This window comes from Pongo pygmaeus, chromosome 15, assembly GCF_028885625.2.
Source record: "Pongo pygmaeus isolate AG05252 chromosome 15, NHGRI_mPonPyg2-v2.0_pri, whole genome shotgun sequence".
NCBI classification, from domain to species: domain Eukaryota; kingdom Metazoa; phylum Chordata; class Mammalia; order Primates; family Hominidae; genus Pongo; species Pongo pygmaeus.
Genome location: NC_072388.2, coordinates 56,272,714 through 56,289,309, shown reverse-complemented (window position 1 = coordinate 56,289,309; position 16,596 = coordinate 56,272,714). Strand labels below are relative to the sequence as shown.

The following is a 16,596-nucleotide window of genomic DNA, read 5'->3' as shown; positions in this document are numbered from 1 at the left end:
GAAAATCACAGAACACTGTGCCTTCCTTGCCTTAAGCTATTTGACTGTGTTAAGTATTAATTCTGAACACAAATACCAATCCAAACACCATCTTCTAGTGTTCATTTCTAGCTAATAGATTTATCTAAGAGTCTATCTTATAGGCACAGACCTTGCCATAACATTTTCTTTTTATGAGCCCCTTTTATAGAATTTGAAATAAGCTCATTAGGTCTGTGATTGTTGCTACCATATATTTTACTGTTCAGGCCTTTAAAATCTACTTCTGCCAGCCTGGCCAACATTGTGAAACCCTGTCTCTACAAAAAATACAAAATTAGCTGAGTGTGGTAGCACACACCTGTAATTTGAGCTATTCGGGAGGCTGAGGCAGGAGAATCACTTGAATCCGGGAGGCAGAGGCTGCAGTGAGCCGAGATCACACCACTGCACTCCAGCCTGGGTGACCGAGTGAGACCCTGTTTCCAAACAATAATTAAATAAATACATAAAATCTACTTCCAATTTGTTCTTCAGGCAGTTCTCAAACTGGTGTGAACTCTGTCTTCCCAGGTACCTCCAGATCATCAGTCACTCGATGTAAACCAGGAGCCAACTGCCCCAGTTCACACAGTGGCATCAGTAGACAACTGTCCCCGCTGTCTGTCACCGAAGATTCCTCTGCTCCTATTCTTGAACTTCAGAACCGAGGATCCTCAGGAGTTTGTGGACATAGAGTTGAGAGACAGAACAGATCAGGTATGTGGGTGACCTCCTCTTAAATAACGGTACATCCTAGTAAGCTTCTAAATAGAAAGATCTCACCATTGTCACAGAACGCAGAGATGTTACATGGACTCTAATGAGTACATGTGGGGAAGCTTTATCAAGCCGGAGGATAAGGAAGCAGGGAAATATATAGATACAATCTATTAGTGGTGTACAGTATGGCAGAGAAACTGAATGCCAAAACCTGTAGTTGAGCAACTTAACACATGGTTAGACAATGACTCCTGGTGAAGTTTACAAGGTAGGTAGTTTTCTCATCTTCAGAATATCAAAACCCTGCATCTTTTTTCTCAGCCTGGGGATTCAGTAACAGCACAATATACCCATCCTGAAAAGAATGAAAACACCAGTAAAATAACAGAATCTGCTTTTGGCCTCATCGGGACTGTTAGTCCCAGGAGCCCTTTTAGTATTCCCAGTTTCATACTTTCTGCAGGAGACTTCACTGGCTTCCCTGATCAGCATTTTCTGATCAGTTGAGACTTTAGCTTTTCCTCACATCCACCTGACCACTCGCCAACTCCTGGGTTACTGACTGGAATAGCTAGATAAATCTTGTAACTATGCTCATGAGTTTCCCAGCAAAATTTATAGTTTTTAAATGCAGCTGGGTCCACTAGGCTGCTGGCCAGGACTGTTACTTATTGGCAGCGGACATCTTATTGCCTTCCTCAGGGAATGGACTCAAGTCCCCTGTTCAAATTCACTTCCTCTCATTGTATGACTGAGCATACTTTCACATTCCTGAAAAGAGCAAACAGTTGTATGCTTACAAATGCATTCCTCTACCTCAGAATGTCTCTATGCTTTTGTTTACCAGTTACCATCACTGTGGGATGACTTGTGGTATGATTGTCTTTCTGCCTTTCCAATTTTAGCCCCCCTACCTGTGTCCATGATTGCCCCACCTACATCTCTTCTGGCCCATTTGTTTCTCTCCATTTGTTCCTTCAGCTTGGCTGAATATACTAAAATTGAATATACTAAAATTGAATATACTAAAATTGAATATACTAAAATCTCTTTCGTCCTCAAAAATAGTAACAGCAGAAGCAAAAACAACAAAATACACCACCAAAATAAGTTAGTAGTAAAACCAACAACAACAATAAAAACCTCCAGAAATTTAGGAAAACTGCCTTAAAAAAATGACAATTCAGAGGATTCAATTAGGGATGGGGGAAGGGTAAACAGAGGAAGAGAGGAGATGTGAAAGCTTTGTCTAGGGTCCTACTCATTTGAGAATGTATTTTTTATGAGAAAATAAAATGACGTCTCAGACACTATGTAAACCCCAAGGCTAAAACTTAGAAAAATAATGACATCTTAAATTTTCAGAAAGTTTTAATTGGCTTTAATAGATTGCAATATTCCTATTACCCCAGTTGTTTGCAAAACAAAATGTTCCAGTTAATTAAACACACTGGTTAACAAAGACATGCCCTATGTATCATACACAGATTACAAATTTCAAAGACCATACCATTAAAGATCATCTGGAACATAAGTAAGTTACTCCTTCTGTGATTATTGGAAGCACTTGGGGGATATTCCAGTGCACCAAAGAGAAGAAAAGAATAATCTGAAGAGAAGCTCACCATGCTTTCGTGGATATTATGGTACTTAATCTCAAAATAAATCCTATGAGATAGCTATTATCACTGTTGGACAGATAAAGCTAAGAAAGGAATTTAAAAATGTACTCAATGCCATACAATGGCAGGGCTAGGATTTAAATTCATGTTTCCAAATTCCAGTGGCCTCTGCTGTCAATTTGCATGACTTGATAAAGGTACGCAGAAATGGATAGAATCCCGGTAAACCAATTTTAGTGATAACAAAATCTAAGCAGGACTATAGAAAATCATGTTAAAAGTGGTCAGAAAATAAAAGAGTTCTGGATACCTAATCTTTCTGTGCTTTGTAAAGCTGAAGAATTGGCAACAGTCAATCTAGTTAATAGAAGAAGCCTAGAGTCAATACTATGAAAAGGTGTAGGTGACTATTGGTATCATCAAAAGCACACCCATAGTATAGTGGTGATGCAGACACATTCTTCACAGAAGGTGACAGTAAAGGCAGATATTGCCTCAGAATCTTTGTAGAGTTATTCCTCCTTTATAAGGTAGTCTCTGGGAATCATGAGATCTGAAGTGTAGTAGGGTACACCTTTCTCTTAAGTATCACTTTTTAAATTCCATGCAGGACTGCCATTCCTGCCAGGAAACAGAACTTTTTTCCCAGTCTGAAACTTGCAGTGCTTGAATGGAAAGCTAAGGGCTGAAGGCCCAGCCATGTGGGTGCTCAGAATAAAGTTTAGACCCTGGAGTCATACTGATTCGGTTGGGTTCAATCTTGGACAACCCTTAACACAATTCTCAGCTTTTTCATCTGTGAAGTGGGAATGATAATATTTACTTAATAAGTCAGGTTTGTGTTCCTTTCTTGGCCTCTCAACACAAGATTCTCTATCCTCTTATTTATCCTAGTTTTCCTTCTGCTGTCTTCATAAGCCACATGGTCATGGAGGAAATTTGCAGACCTGTTATCAAGAGACTGTGTTGTCTGTAAACAGCTGAAGGAGCTGAGTAACTCACACTTCCAGACTCATCTCAGTGTCACTGCCTCATGGACATTTTTTCTGATCATATCCCCCCCAAGCTCCTCCACAAGTACTTGTCTGGCCTTGTATCTGCCTGAGTGGGCTCTTATCACACTGTGTTGAGTGTGTTTCTGGCTTTCCACTAGACCGTGGGCTGAAGTCTTTCATATTCAAACCCTTAGGATCCAAGTAGCTAACTAGCGCCTGGTAGAGTCTTCATAAGATTTTGTTGAATGAACGAATAAAAGATTGCCAGTTTTCATCTTCTGGATGCCTAGACTCTGAGAATTCAGTACTGTTCATAAGACTTACAAGTCATGTAGTGGTTGCTGTGTTCATAGTTACTTGGTTTTTATTCCCCAGTGGAGAATTCACTTTCAAGGCTCTCTTCTCCTTTCCCCCAATGATTATATCAGAAAGCCTTAACTGGGTAAAGGTTTTTAACACAGTGGTGCAGCCACACCTGGCTGATTAAGCAGTAGGAACACACTCAGCAGGAGAGCCAGCAGGTTCTGGAGACACAAAGTGAGCAGCCCCATCCACTGCCATTTGCAATCTCTGGGCTGCGCTACTTTAACCCTCAGCATAGGCCTTGTGCTTAAGTGGGGTCCCTGGAGACACAAGAGACTCTTGTAGACAATTACCATCTGGGATCTCAGCTCAGGGACTCAGAATGACCTCTGCTCCTGTTTAACTTCCTGAAAGGTACATGAATTCATTATGTTAACTTGTTTTTTCCATGAAGGGAGACAGCCTTCATGATTATCACTTTTAGAGAGTTTTGGCTATTTTAGTGTGCTGTAAAATTGCTAAATTTTCTTAGTAAAAGTACAAAGCAGAATTTATTGTGCTCCCAGAAATATATTAAATAGTCATTTTTGATGAGGTGGGAAATGACTGTGTAGTCAGGACTTGCTCTATTCTTGGGACACATTACTTTTAATTTAATAATCATCTCATCGCTGCTGCATTTTTTTAAGAGACCGGGTCTCCTTCTGTCACCCAGGCTGGAGTGCAGTGGTACAATCATTGCTCACTGCAGCCTCAAACTCCTGGGCTCAAGGGATTCACCAACCTGAGCCTCTGGAGTTGCTGGGACTAAAGGTGTATGCCACCTCCCACTGCTTTTTTTTTTTTTTTTTCTTCATGGACAAGGTCTCGCTTTGTTGCCCAAGCTGGTCTTGAACTCCTGAATTCAAGTGATCCTCCCACCTTGGCCTCCCAGAGTGCTGAGATGACAGGCATGAGTCACAGCACCAGGCCATTTGCTGTAACTTAAAAAAAAAAAAAAAAAAAAAAAAGGGGGAAATGGAAACAAATATTTATTTATTTCTCACTCCCTTTTCATGTTGGTGCATACAGAGCAGCTTTGGCTGGGTTCTGCTCATTTCCCCACACAGACAGGAAGAACAACTTATATTTGGTCTTCTACATTGAAATGACAGAGGGGAAGAGCAAGAGAGCTGGTAGGACCTTGGGATGCCTCTTAAGGCTCTTATGAGAGATGTTATGCCTCACATCTTCTCACGTTCGATAGAAGAAAGCAGGGCATGTGGCCAAGACCAGTTTTTGGGGGCTGGGATGTGTAATGCTCTTGCAAGGGAAGGGCACAGTGGAAAACAGCATAGCATCCGCCAAGTCCATGGCAACCTCATGGACTGGATGGGGACTCAGATGCTTACTATATTGTGTAGAGCAGAGAGTCCAGAGAAAAAGTGAGCCGAAGTTATCAGTCTCTTCAAATGATGGTAGAAAAGAAAAACACTGGTAATTCTACTGTCTGCCTCTTTGGTTTCATCCGTCTTTTTTAAGGAGCTGATATATTTGATTGCTGTTTCATAACCTGCTTTCCATACATTTGTATTCCTTTCCTGTTTCCAGCAGACGATGGGACACAGACTCATTCTGAGAACAGCAGCCAAGAAAACAGAATCAAGGCTCGCTGCCTGTCCTGCACGTCCATGGTTCTGAAGGGCATCTGGGGACTCTTGATCATCTTGTCAGTATCATCGTCTTGGGTTGGAACTACACAGATTGTAAAAATTACTTATAAGAACTTCTATTGCCCATTTTTCATGACTTGGTTTTCAACAAACTGGAACATTATGTTTTTCCCAGTCTATTATTCTGGTCATCTAGCCACTGCTCAAGAAAAGCAATCTCCAATGAAAAAATTCAGGTAGGTTTCATGTTAACTGGCCAATAAGAGATTATTGAAATGTTTTATGAAAATATGCCCATTTTTATCTCTTGGGAATATGAGTTGAGTTTTTTGGGGTATGTGAAGAAGCAAGATCTAAGGTTGATGACAAGCACTAGAAGCAGAATCAGGCCTCCCTTAAAAATATAAATGTGTCTATAACATGCCAGGCACTGTACTGTACTTTTGCATCTCTTATTATGACCAGTGGTAACATTTACATTTTAAGGTGGCGTTATCCCCATTTTAAGACAAAAGATAACAAGTTCAGAAAGTTTGAATGACTCATCCAAGGTTATACACTTATAACAGAACCAAGATTTAAATCTAGATCTATTTCTGAAAGTTGTGTTTTATAAGAACATCCTAGTGCATCAAGCCCAGAAAAAAATGGTATTAATAAGATTAATTGTTACACAAACATTTGCTCAATATTCCTGACACTGAGATGCCTAGCAGATGACATGGCCTGATTTCATGCAACAGGGAGTTTGGCACTAAGAAACTTTAAAAGATGCCACTCTTTGCTGGCTAGATGCACATGGGAGCTTTGTCTGTTTCCTTGCTAACCATGAACAGGGGTGGTTGGGCTTAAAGTCTTATGGTTCCAGTGGTTGTTCTGTACTAAACCTGGCTTCTGTAACCCCCTCTTGGATAGCTCAGGAAGCTGACAGGGCTGATGTCACACAGCCCTGCATGGCACTCAAGGGAGGCAAAAGCAGCATTTGGGTCCAAGTACCTTTGCTAGTGGACAGCTCCATGAAGAGGAAAAGCCTGATGCTGATAAGTGACTTCTAGGAAAATTGCTATGATCACCCAGGAAAAAAAAAAAAAAAAATAGGGACATCAGTGGATGGCAGATGGAAGAAGAGTTCTCCACATGGACTTACTATTCCTCAGCAGAATAAATTTGTCTTGCAGGCGTTGCCCGTATACCAAATGAAAAGAAATTATTATAATTGGTACATTATAAGACTCTTTTTATAAACTTAAGTTTGAAAGGTCTATCTTCAAATTCCATTTCCATTTGAGACAGAGTCTTGCTCTGTCACCCAGGCTGGAGTGCAGTGGCACGATCTCAGCTCACTACAACCTTCGCCTCTTTCCTCAGCCTCTTGAGTAGCTTGGGTTACAAGTGCCTGCCACCACGCCTGGCTAATTTTTTGTATTTTTAGTAGAGATGGGTTTCACCATGTTGGCCAGACGGCTCTTGAAGTCCTGGCCTCAAGTGATCTGACCACCTTGGCCGCCCAAAGTGCTGGGATTACAGGCGTGAGCCAGCGTGCCTGGCCTCAACTACCATTTTCTTTTGAAGTGCATGTACTAATTATTCTTTATTCATTTGGACTTGAAGAATGTTTAATTTGTGATCACCTTTTGCAGTAACCTGGCATATTTTTCTCTGTTTTTATTATGCTGTAAGTTCTGGGATACATATGCAGAACATGCAGCTTTGTTACATAGGTATACACGTGCCATGGTGGTTTGCTACACCCATCGACCTGTCATCTACATTAGGTATTTCTCCCAGTGCTATCCCTCCCCTAGTCCCCCATCTCTGCCAACAGGCCCTGGTGTGGGATGTTCCCCTCCCTGTGTCCATGTGTTCTCATTGTTCAACTCCCACTACTCAGTGAGAATACGCAGTGTTTGGTTTTCTGTTCTTGTGTTAGTTTGCTGAGAATGGTTTCCAGCGTCATCCATGGCCCTGCAAAGGACATGAACTCATCCTTTTTTATGGTTGAATAGTATTCCACACTGTCTTCCACAATGGTTGAACTAATTTACACTCCCACCAACAGTGTAGAAGCGTTCCTATTTCTCCACATTCTCTCCTGCATTTGTTGTTTCCTGACTTATTAATGATCGCCATTCTAACTGGCCTGAGATGGTATCTTACCGTGGTTTTGATTTGCATTTCTTTAATGAGCAGTGATGATGAGCTTTTTTTCATAGCTTGTTGGCTGCATAAATGTCTTCTTTTGAGAAGTGCCTGTTCATCTCCTTTGCCCACTTTTTGATGGTTTTTTTTCTTGTAAATTTGTTCAAGTTCTTTGTAGATTCTGAATATTAGCCGTTTGTCAGAAGGGTAGATTGCAAAATTATTTTCCCATTCTGTAGGTTGCCTGTTCACTCTGATGATACTTTCTTTTGCTGTGCAGAAGCTCCTTAGTTTTATTAGATCCCATCTGTCAATTTTGGCTTGCCATTGCTTTTGGTGTTTTAGTCATGAAGTCTTTTTTTTTTTTTTTTTTTTTTTTTTTTGAGACGGAGTCTTGCTCTGTCACCCAGGCTGGAGTACAGTGGTGTGATCTCGGCTCACTGCCAGCTCCGCCTCCCGGGTTCACGCCATTCTGCCTTAGCCTCCTGAGTAGCTGGGACTACAGGCACCCACCACCATGCGCAGCTAATTTTTTGTATTTTTTAGTGGAGATGGGGTTTCACCGTGTTAGCCAGGATGGTCTCGATCTCTTGACCTCATGATCTGCCCACCTTGGCCTCCCAAAGTGCTGAGATTACAGGTGTAAGCCACCACATCTGGCCTAGTCATGAAGTCTTTACCCATGCATATATCCTGAATGGTATTGCCCAGGTTTTCTTCTCAGGTTTTTATGGTTTTAGGTCTTACGTTTAAGTCTTTAATCCACCTTGAGTTAATTTTTGTATAAGGTGTAAGGAAGGGGTCCAGTTTCAGTTTTCTGCATATGGCTAGCCAATTTTCCCAACACCATTTATTAAATAGGGAATCCTTTCTCCATTGCTTGTTTTTGTCAGGCTTGTCAAAGACTAGATGGTTGTAGATGTGTGGTGTTATTTCTGAGGCCTCTGTTCTGTTTCATTGGTATATATCTCTGTTTTGGTACCAGTACCATGCTGTTTTGGTTACTGTAGCCTTGTAGTATAGTTTGAAGTCAGGTAGCATGATGCCTCCAGCTTTGTTGTTTTTGCTTAGGATTGTCTTGGCTATGCAGCCTCTTTTTAGGTTTCATATGAAGTTTAAAGTAGTTTTTTTCCAATTCTGTAGAAGAAAGTCAATGGTAGCTTGATCGGAAGAGCATTGAATCTATAAATTACTTTGGGCAGTATGGCCATTTTGACGACATTGATTCTTCCTATCAATGAGCATGGAATGTTTTCCCACCTGTTTGTGTCCTCTCTTATTTCCTTGAGCAGTGGTTTGTAGCTCTCCTTGATGAGGTCCTTCAAATCCCTTGTAAGTAAGTTGTATTCTTAGGTATTTTATTCTCTTTGTAGCAATTGTAAATGGCTGTTCACTCATGATTTGGCTCTCTATTACTGGTGTATAGGAATGCTTGTGATATTTGCACATTGATTTTGTATCCTGAGATTTTTATCAGCTTAAGGAGATTTTGGGCTGAGGTGGTAGGGTTTGCTTAATAGATAATATGTCATCTGCAAACAGAGACAATTTTACTTCCTCTTTTCCTACTTGGATACCCTTTATTTTTTTCTCTTGCCTGATCGCCCTGGCCAGAACTTCCAATACTATGTTGAATAGGAGTGGTAATAGAGGGCATCCTTTTCTTTGACCAGTTGTTTTCAAAGGGAATGCTTCTAGCTTTTTCCCATTCAGTATGATATTGGCTGTGAGTCTGTCATAAATAGGTCTCATTATTTTGAGATACGTTCCATCAATACCTAGTTTGAGAGTTTTTAGTATGAAGGGGTGTTGACTTTTGTTGAAGGCCTTTTCTGCATCTATTGAGATAATCATGTGGTTTTTGGCCTCCCAAAGTGCTGGGATTATAGGCGTGAGATATAATTTCCTATCACCACTTTGCAAGTGCTTGGGAATATTAATTCTCACCATGAATTGATTTTCTATATGTGTCTATGAAAACTCAGCTATAATTAAAGAATTAAAAAACAATTCAAAAAGAGTAAATGCTCACTGGTTTGGGGGAGAGCCCTATAACTATTTGAGATTACTCAGCTATAATTAAAGAATTAAAAAACAATTCAAAAAGAGTAAATGCTCACTGGTTTGGGGGAGAGCCCTATAACTATTTGAGATTACTAAAGATATTTTATATTTTATTCCCATCAAAATAGACATGATCTTGCATTGTAAAATTTTTAAACAATATTTATAGGGGAATGTGATTATGAGACTACAATTGTCCCTGTTTGAAGATACCTATGTGCACCTATACAGTGTGTGTGTTCTATTTGAATGCTTCCAAGGTTTAGACACACATTGATTTAAAACAACAAAAGTTTTATATAAAAAGAAGTACCTCAAGAATACCTCAAAGCAAGTTAAGTCAGTTTAAGATAACTGATTTAAAACAAGAGACTGCTGCTAGCAGAAATGTTGTTTTGGGAATGCACTTCATTTTTTCCACATCTCTCATGTCAGACTAACTCTGAACTTAGTAAAATCTGATTTAGCACTCTACCTATAGTGCATGTAGAGTGAAGTTGACCATTTCTGAAATAGAATCAAAGAGCTTTTATTGTCAAGCAGAAAATACTATCTTTGAAGGGAATTTTCTCCAATAGCCTCCTCCATATGAGAGGTAAAATTGTCAGACAATTCTTAGATTCTTGATCTTTTTTTCCCTGTAGACTCATTAATACCCTGTAGACTCATTAATACCATCTGCCAAGAAGTTACTCCCGAAGCTCTCATGACTGAACAAGGGAAAAATAGAGTTAGTGTATAAGACTGGAAATAGAATTTGTCCCATAGCACCAGAATCTATTTTCTCTAGAATGGTATGAAAGCATTTCCAGTTTTTTTTGTATCAGTAATATCAAAATAATTTTCAATAAAGTATCAAATCTAGATGGTGAGGACTTTATTTAGAAGCAGTTTTTTATAATCATTTATATACTACAGGAGAATTCAATTGCCTCAAGTGAATTTGAAATTTAGGAAGAAAAAAATATATACCATATTATTAACAAGGATGTTTTCTTAGGAGAAAAATCTTAGAAAGCATCAAACTAGAGCCAAAGACATATTTGCCTATGTCAGGCACCTATAAAATATGCTTAAGATGCTATTTAACATATAGACAGGGTTCAACAACTAGTGGCTGCTGTTTTAATAATAAGCATAACTAAATTATTAGTGTCCTCCAACTTTTATGCTTCATTTCAAGCTATACCACCTGTCAAGCTATACCACTTGCCCAGAAAGTCTGATCTCATCATCCCAAAGAGAAACCCACTGTTAGTCGCATCTCCATATTTTTTTCAGTTTTCATGTTTCTTAGAGTTTAATGCTTAAATAGTATGGGATTTTACACAAGTGACCTGGCATTTGGATGGAGAGCATTTTTAATTTCTACAACAACGGTAACAAAGGGGAGAAGGTCAGCAGTGAGAGAAAGGGGAAGAACGAGGGAACGAACACCTGGGAGACGGGATAAGCCAGGTGAGAACAGTCTCCACCTGGCAGCAGCGTCTTCCCAGCGGCTCTGCCTGTCTGGAATACACATCTGTTGGTCTTCCCTGTGGGACTGGAGTGTTCTCTTCCTGCATCCAAAATCTTTGCTTAGGAGCACTCCTCCCAGCAAGATGGTGGACTCTTGGTTGAAGAACAATCACTGGCTAGGGCCAGTGATAAGAAAAAGAAATCTTTTAATCAGGAATGGCTTTTGTTGTGGTTCTTAATAAATGTGTTCATATTTTAAAAGGCAATCAGTGGTTGTAAATGATAGGATAAACCCACGACTCTCAACTCCAGCTCTACACGGCAGCTTTCTCACGGAGCAGATCGCCTTATAAGTACAGAAAATGAACTTTGTGCCCAGGATACTCTATGAAAACTTCCACTGGTTCTATGTATGGTGCTAATTCAGAATATCCCATTGCCTGTGGGGCTCCAGAGAGACTGTTCACTTTCCTGTGTATGTGAGCGTGTGTAATTTCTGTTTACTTTACAGAAGGCTTTAGGTTATTTAATCCCTTCTTTGAAGTTCTGTCTCTTTAAAGTTAAAATTTATGTTTGGGAAATCTTACTTTCATTTTACAAAAATCCTTCCTTTTTGGTAGTCTCCTCACATGAAAGTAAACAAATTTCAATACAAGTTTCTGTGTGTGTAACACATGTCTTTAACCTTCCTGGAACCAGTGACCTGCAACTCCCAACATTCTCATCCAGTTGAAAGTCACATTTACTATGAAACTTAATCTTTAAGGCTATACTCCCTGTGCCTAAATTCTTTATCACTCCTCCTCTTCACGTGGTCCTTTTTTGGGGTTACATCATTCATGTGAGCATTCATGTGAGGCAAACATTGGCTAGAATTTACTTTGATTTGCAATACTTTGAGGCACACTAATTTCAGTTAAAACTGGAAAAGAAACTAGTACTAGAGTCCTGTAAATAGATTTCATTATAAACATATACTACTCATGAAAATACAATGCCTGGAGCATGACGATTGCCCCATAAATGCTTGAATGTTCATGGAACAATCGAGTGGAAAAAAAATTAAGTAAAATTCTCCCAGTTGTAAGTCTGTCTTCAGTCCATAGTCATATAGGTACAGTCATTGTATCACTTCCATTATTGCCTGTATGTATTGCTAGCTTGAACATTTTTATTAAAATGGCCCCTCAGAGCCAGGTGCGGTGGCTCTTGCCTGTAATCTCAGCACTTTGGGAGGCCAAGGCGAGCAGATCACCTGAGCTTATGAGTTTGAGACCAGCCTAGGCAACAGAGTGAAATCCTGTCTCTACAAAAAATTTTCAAAAACTAGCCTGGCATGGTGGTGCGTGCCTGTAGTCCCACCTACTCAGGAGGCTGAGGTGTGAGGATGGCTTGAGTCTGGGAGGCGGAGGTTGCAGTAAGCCAAGATCACGCTACTGCATTCCAGCCTGGGTAACAGAGCCAGACCTAGGGGAAAAAAAAAAAAAATCATGTTTAGGCCTAGGACTTCTTAAAGGAAAACAACGGCCCCTGGGGCTAAATGTAGCCAACTTAATTGAAAAATCAAACAAACCGAAGATTTAACAATTGAAGTGACCATTTTCTCACACCGAATTTAGACAATTCCTCCAAAAGGGCCAAATGTTTGTATATAAGTACAACCTGAGTTTTCTATTATAGTTTTTATCATGTGGGAGTTTTCACAGAGACTTTCTTAATTTTTCTGCCTTAAAAATGCTAGCAGGAAAAAAAATTAGTCAATTGGGCAGATATATTAGAAAGAGGCTTAGTGTCTTAGAAGTAAAATCCAAAAACATGTGTGCTGCACAGATGTATGAGGGTCCCTTTCCCTCCGGGTTCTAGGAGTTGTCTGTAGCCTGTTCACAGAGTAGTAGCAGCCTTGACCCTCTCTCATTTGCCCACTGGGAAAGAATCTTCTCCCTCTTCCAATAGCTAGTGATTTCAGCAACTACCAATTTCTGTATTTCTCCAGGCTCTTCTGAGAATGCTCAAAAACGACAGAATGGCTTTTCAGGCAACCTCCAGAGAATATCTCAGAGAAGAGAGCCTAACTCTGTGCTTGAGCACATGTGGGCTATTTTCCAAGGAACCTCATACACTCCCTGAAGCCTGCAGATTTCAGAACTGGGTTCAGTGTACTTCACAATGAAGGATGGGTACTGAGTGTTTGTGCTCTTACCTGAAAATGGCTGCGATGAGTCATATAATTGTCACCATCAGTACCTGGATATTAACTTCTCTTTTCTTTCCTAGGGAATGCAGTCGGATTTTTGGTGAAGATGGTCTGACGCTGAAACTCTTTCTTAAAAGAACTGCTCCCTTTTCTATTCTATGGACTTTGACTAATTACCTTTATTTACTGGCTTTAAAGAAGCTGACGGCCACGGATGTCTCCGCTCTGTTCTGTTGTAACAAAGCCTTTGTCTTCTTGCTGTCGTGGATTGTGCTGAAAGACAGGTTCATGGGAGTGAGGGTAATGGCATACTTGATTCAATGCGCGATGCCTGCCTTTTTCATAAATCCTTGGCTTCAGGAGAGCCTGTCTGCTTTGTTTCGTGGAGTTTCTGTAAAACTTTTCTCACTTGTTCTGAGTACAAACTGAAATCTGAAGATGCATTAGAAAGCCCAGGCAGTTACAACATCATGGAAGGATAAACAGTTTGTTTCCATTGGTTAGTGAGCTGATTCCAACAGGAGGCACTAAAACAGGCAGAGAAAACAAGTTCCTACATTAGAATTAATTTTTAGAATTAATGGTGTGATCAACTCCTTCTGTCCTCAGGAATGAAGGGTCTGAGAAAATTAGCCACTATAAAGATTATGGTTTGCATTTTTCAATCAACATATGTTGAGATGACCCCCATTCCCCCCACCAGATGGATTTAATTAATATTGGTGTAAGAGTAGATAAGATTACCAAACAGTAATTAAAGTCACTGGTAATGGCACAATGCTGTTAAAAGTGACTATATATCTAGTGTGACTAATGCAGAAATGGAAGTACAAGCAACAACTTCTTTTGGATACAAATCCTTAATTGAACTGCATTAAACTTCCACCAACAACTTCAGTTCTGAGTTTATTCCTTTCAGGAGTAATACGGATTAAAAACATATATATTTATATGCTTGTTCTATGTTAAAAATAGATTGCTTGGAAGCCCTGAAGATTTAAGGAGCCAGATCTCATTCATATAATCCGGCATGCCACTATGATGAAAATATTGAGACAACACTTCCTTAGAAGGAGGTATAAATGAATTGCCTTTTCTCAGAGTATCAATATTACACAACTTATCTTCTCTGAAAGAGATGTCCAAGATAGAATTTGAAACATATTTTGTTATAAAAACATTGCTCTTATTGGCAATGATTCCAAGGTCCTTTCCCCCCTCCCAAATGCTGAAACTAATGTCTATGTTAGAGAGAGGGTTTATGATGGTCATTAACCCTGAAATATTTTCTTAAGAAAACAGACAATTCTGATTGTATCTTGGGAGATGCTGCTCTGAAATTTAGAAATGAAGCTTCATATTAATAAGTAGAAAGTTTTGATAGAAGACAAAATCAGAAACTGTGAGTCAGTCCATGATACCATTACAGTATATCCAAATGTGATACTACATTCTTTACTGGCTTATCTTAGATTTGACCCCCAAAGGGCTCAGCATCACATATTTATGTCTGGGGCACTGGTGCTGGCTGTCTACCATCAGATACCCTGACAAGTCCTTGAGAGCTGGAAGCTTTCCTATATTGTCCATTGTTATTTTCAAGATGCTACATAATCCATGGGGCCCAGTGCAAAATGAATATTAATGATTTTAAGATAACAACAACAGAGCATTGAGCCAAGGGTGGGGACCTTCCAAGCACAAGGCCCTGTATATCAACATAAGTCATCCCCTAGGAAGTCAGCTGTCTCTATTTCCAATGTCTAGAATATTACAGGGCACAAAGTGGGGGTTCGATTGATATTTGAGGATATAGTAAATGAGTTCATACTTCTGAGATCTTTCTTTTCACTGTCTTTCACTATCATGGACCACCCATAAGAACCTGGAGAGCCTTGTCAGAAGAGGGGAGAAGAGAGATTTGGAGGCTCTTTTGTTCTTTTAGTGGCATGCAAATACCAACATTAAATCCATATTTTCACCATTAGATATACCAGCAATAAAATCTGTTGTATTAAAGCAAATAAACACATTTAACCATGGACCTCACTGATGCAAGAGGTTACATCCAAAAAGGTACAGTGTTTATTTGAGGTATTTTAGAGAAAAAGAAAACAACTGTGTAACTTATCTTTAAATAGCAGATTTTAAAAATCAAAAATCTGCCTATAGGCTACCAACCATTGCCATTTAAAATTTGCCATCTGCAGTGGGTTGAATGGTGACTCCAAAAAAGATCTGTCCACATCTTAATCCCCCAAATCTGTCACTGCGATCTTATTTGGATAAAGGGTCCTTGCAGATATTATTAACTTAAGGATCTTGAAAAGGGGACATCATATTGGATTATCTGAGTGGGACCTAAATCCAAAATCTGTCACTGCGACCTTATTTGGATAAAGGGTCCTTGCAGATATTATTAACTTAAGGATCTTGAAAAGGGGACATCATATTGGATTATGTGAGTGGGACCTAAATCCAATAACAAGTGTCCTTATGAGAGACTCACAAAAGAGACACACACAGAAGAGGAGGCGGCGGCAATGTGATCACAGACACAGAGATTGGAGTGATGTGGTCACCAGCCAGGAATGCCGGGACACTCACCAGAACCCTGGAAGAGGCAAGGACTGTATCCTTCCTTAGAGATGCCTTTGGTCCCAGCTGTATTTTGAACTTCTGGCCTCCAGAACCATGAGAGTATAAATTTCTGTTGTTTTAAGTCACCAAGTTTGTGGTAATTTGTTACAGCAGCCTTAGGAAACTAATACAGCATCTGTTATAGCAACCTTAGGAAACTAATACAGCATCTGTAATTAATAACACTCAATAGAGGAAATGTTAAATAGCTAATAAGTACTTGTTAATAAATATATCCATAAGTGAAGACATCATAGATAGCAGAATAGTCAGCATTAGTGTCAGGCATCCTGTAAAAATCAAATATTTTTCTTTCTAAGTAAGAGGAAGTGCTTCACTTCTCACTGTGAAACATTAGGACATGTTCAATGCTATGTTCCGGAAGAATGGTAAAGTGTAATTTAATGATGCCCATAATCAGGCCATGGAATGTGAGAAGCACTGAAACAAATTCAGCATTTTGCCTTTGACAGTATCAGCAATTATTTTCCTCCCAAGACATATTGAGAACACATATAATTAGGTCATTTGAGAAATTAAAGGAGGGCAAACAGCACTGACAACATAAATGTGGCTCTTATTGCCCACATCTATGAATAATCTAAAGCATAGCCCCTCCAGATGTCATCCCACTGGACTATTCAAAAAAAAAAAGAAGAAAAAAAACAGTTAAAGGGATGCTTTCAGTCATCAGATTAAAATTTATATTTCTGGTTCATGCTAAAGCATCAGTAGTTTAGAAACAGATGTTTGTTGGATTATAATTTTCATATGCTTAGCACCCCAGG

The 16,596-nt window shown here is 39.5% G+C and overlaps 1 protein-coding gene across 2 annotated transcripts in view; it reads left to right on the top strand.

Annotated features, from left to right (window-relative positions):
* Nucleotides 1-16,596, top strand: part of SLC35F4 (solute carrier family 35 member F4) — a 304,653-nt gene that overhangs the window by 273,948 nt on the left and 14,109 nt on the right. The window contains exons 2-4 of one of the 2 annotated variants that reach the window (XM_054449737.2): nucleotides 553-738; nucleotides 5,252-5,549; nucleotides 13,249-13,468. In XM_054449737.2, the coding sequence (XP_054305712.1) occupies nucleotides 553-738; nucleotides 5,252-5,549; nucleotides 13,249-13,468 (704 nt within the window). The remainder of the gene's footprint in view (nucleotides 1-552; nucleotides 739-5,251; nucleotides 5,550-13,248; nucleotides 13,469-16,596) is intronic. The other variant, XM_054449738.2, reaches the window with a different exon arrangement.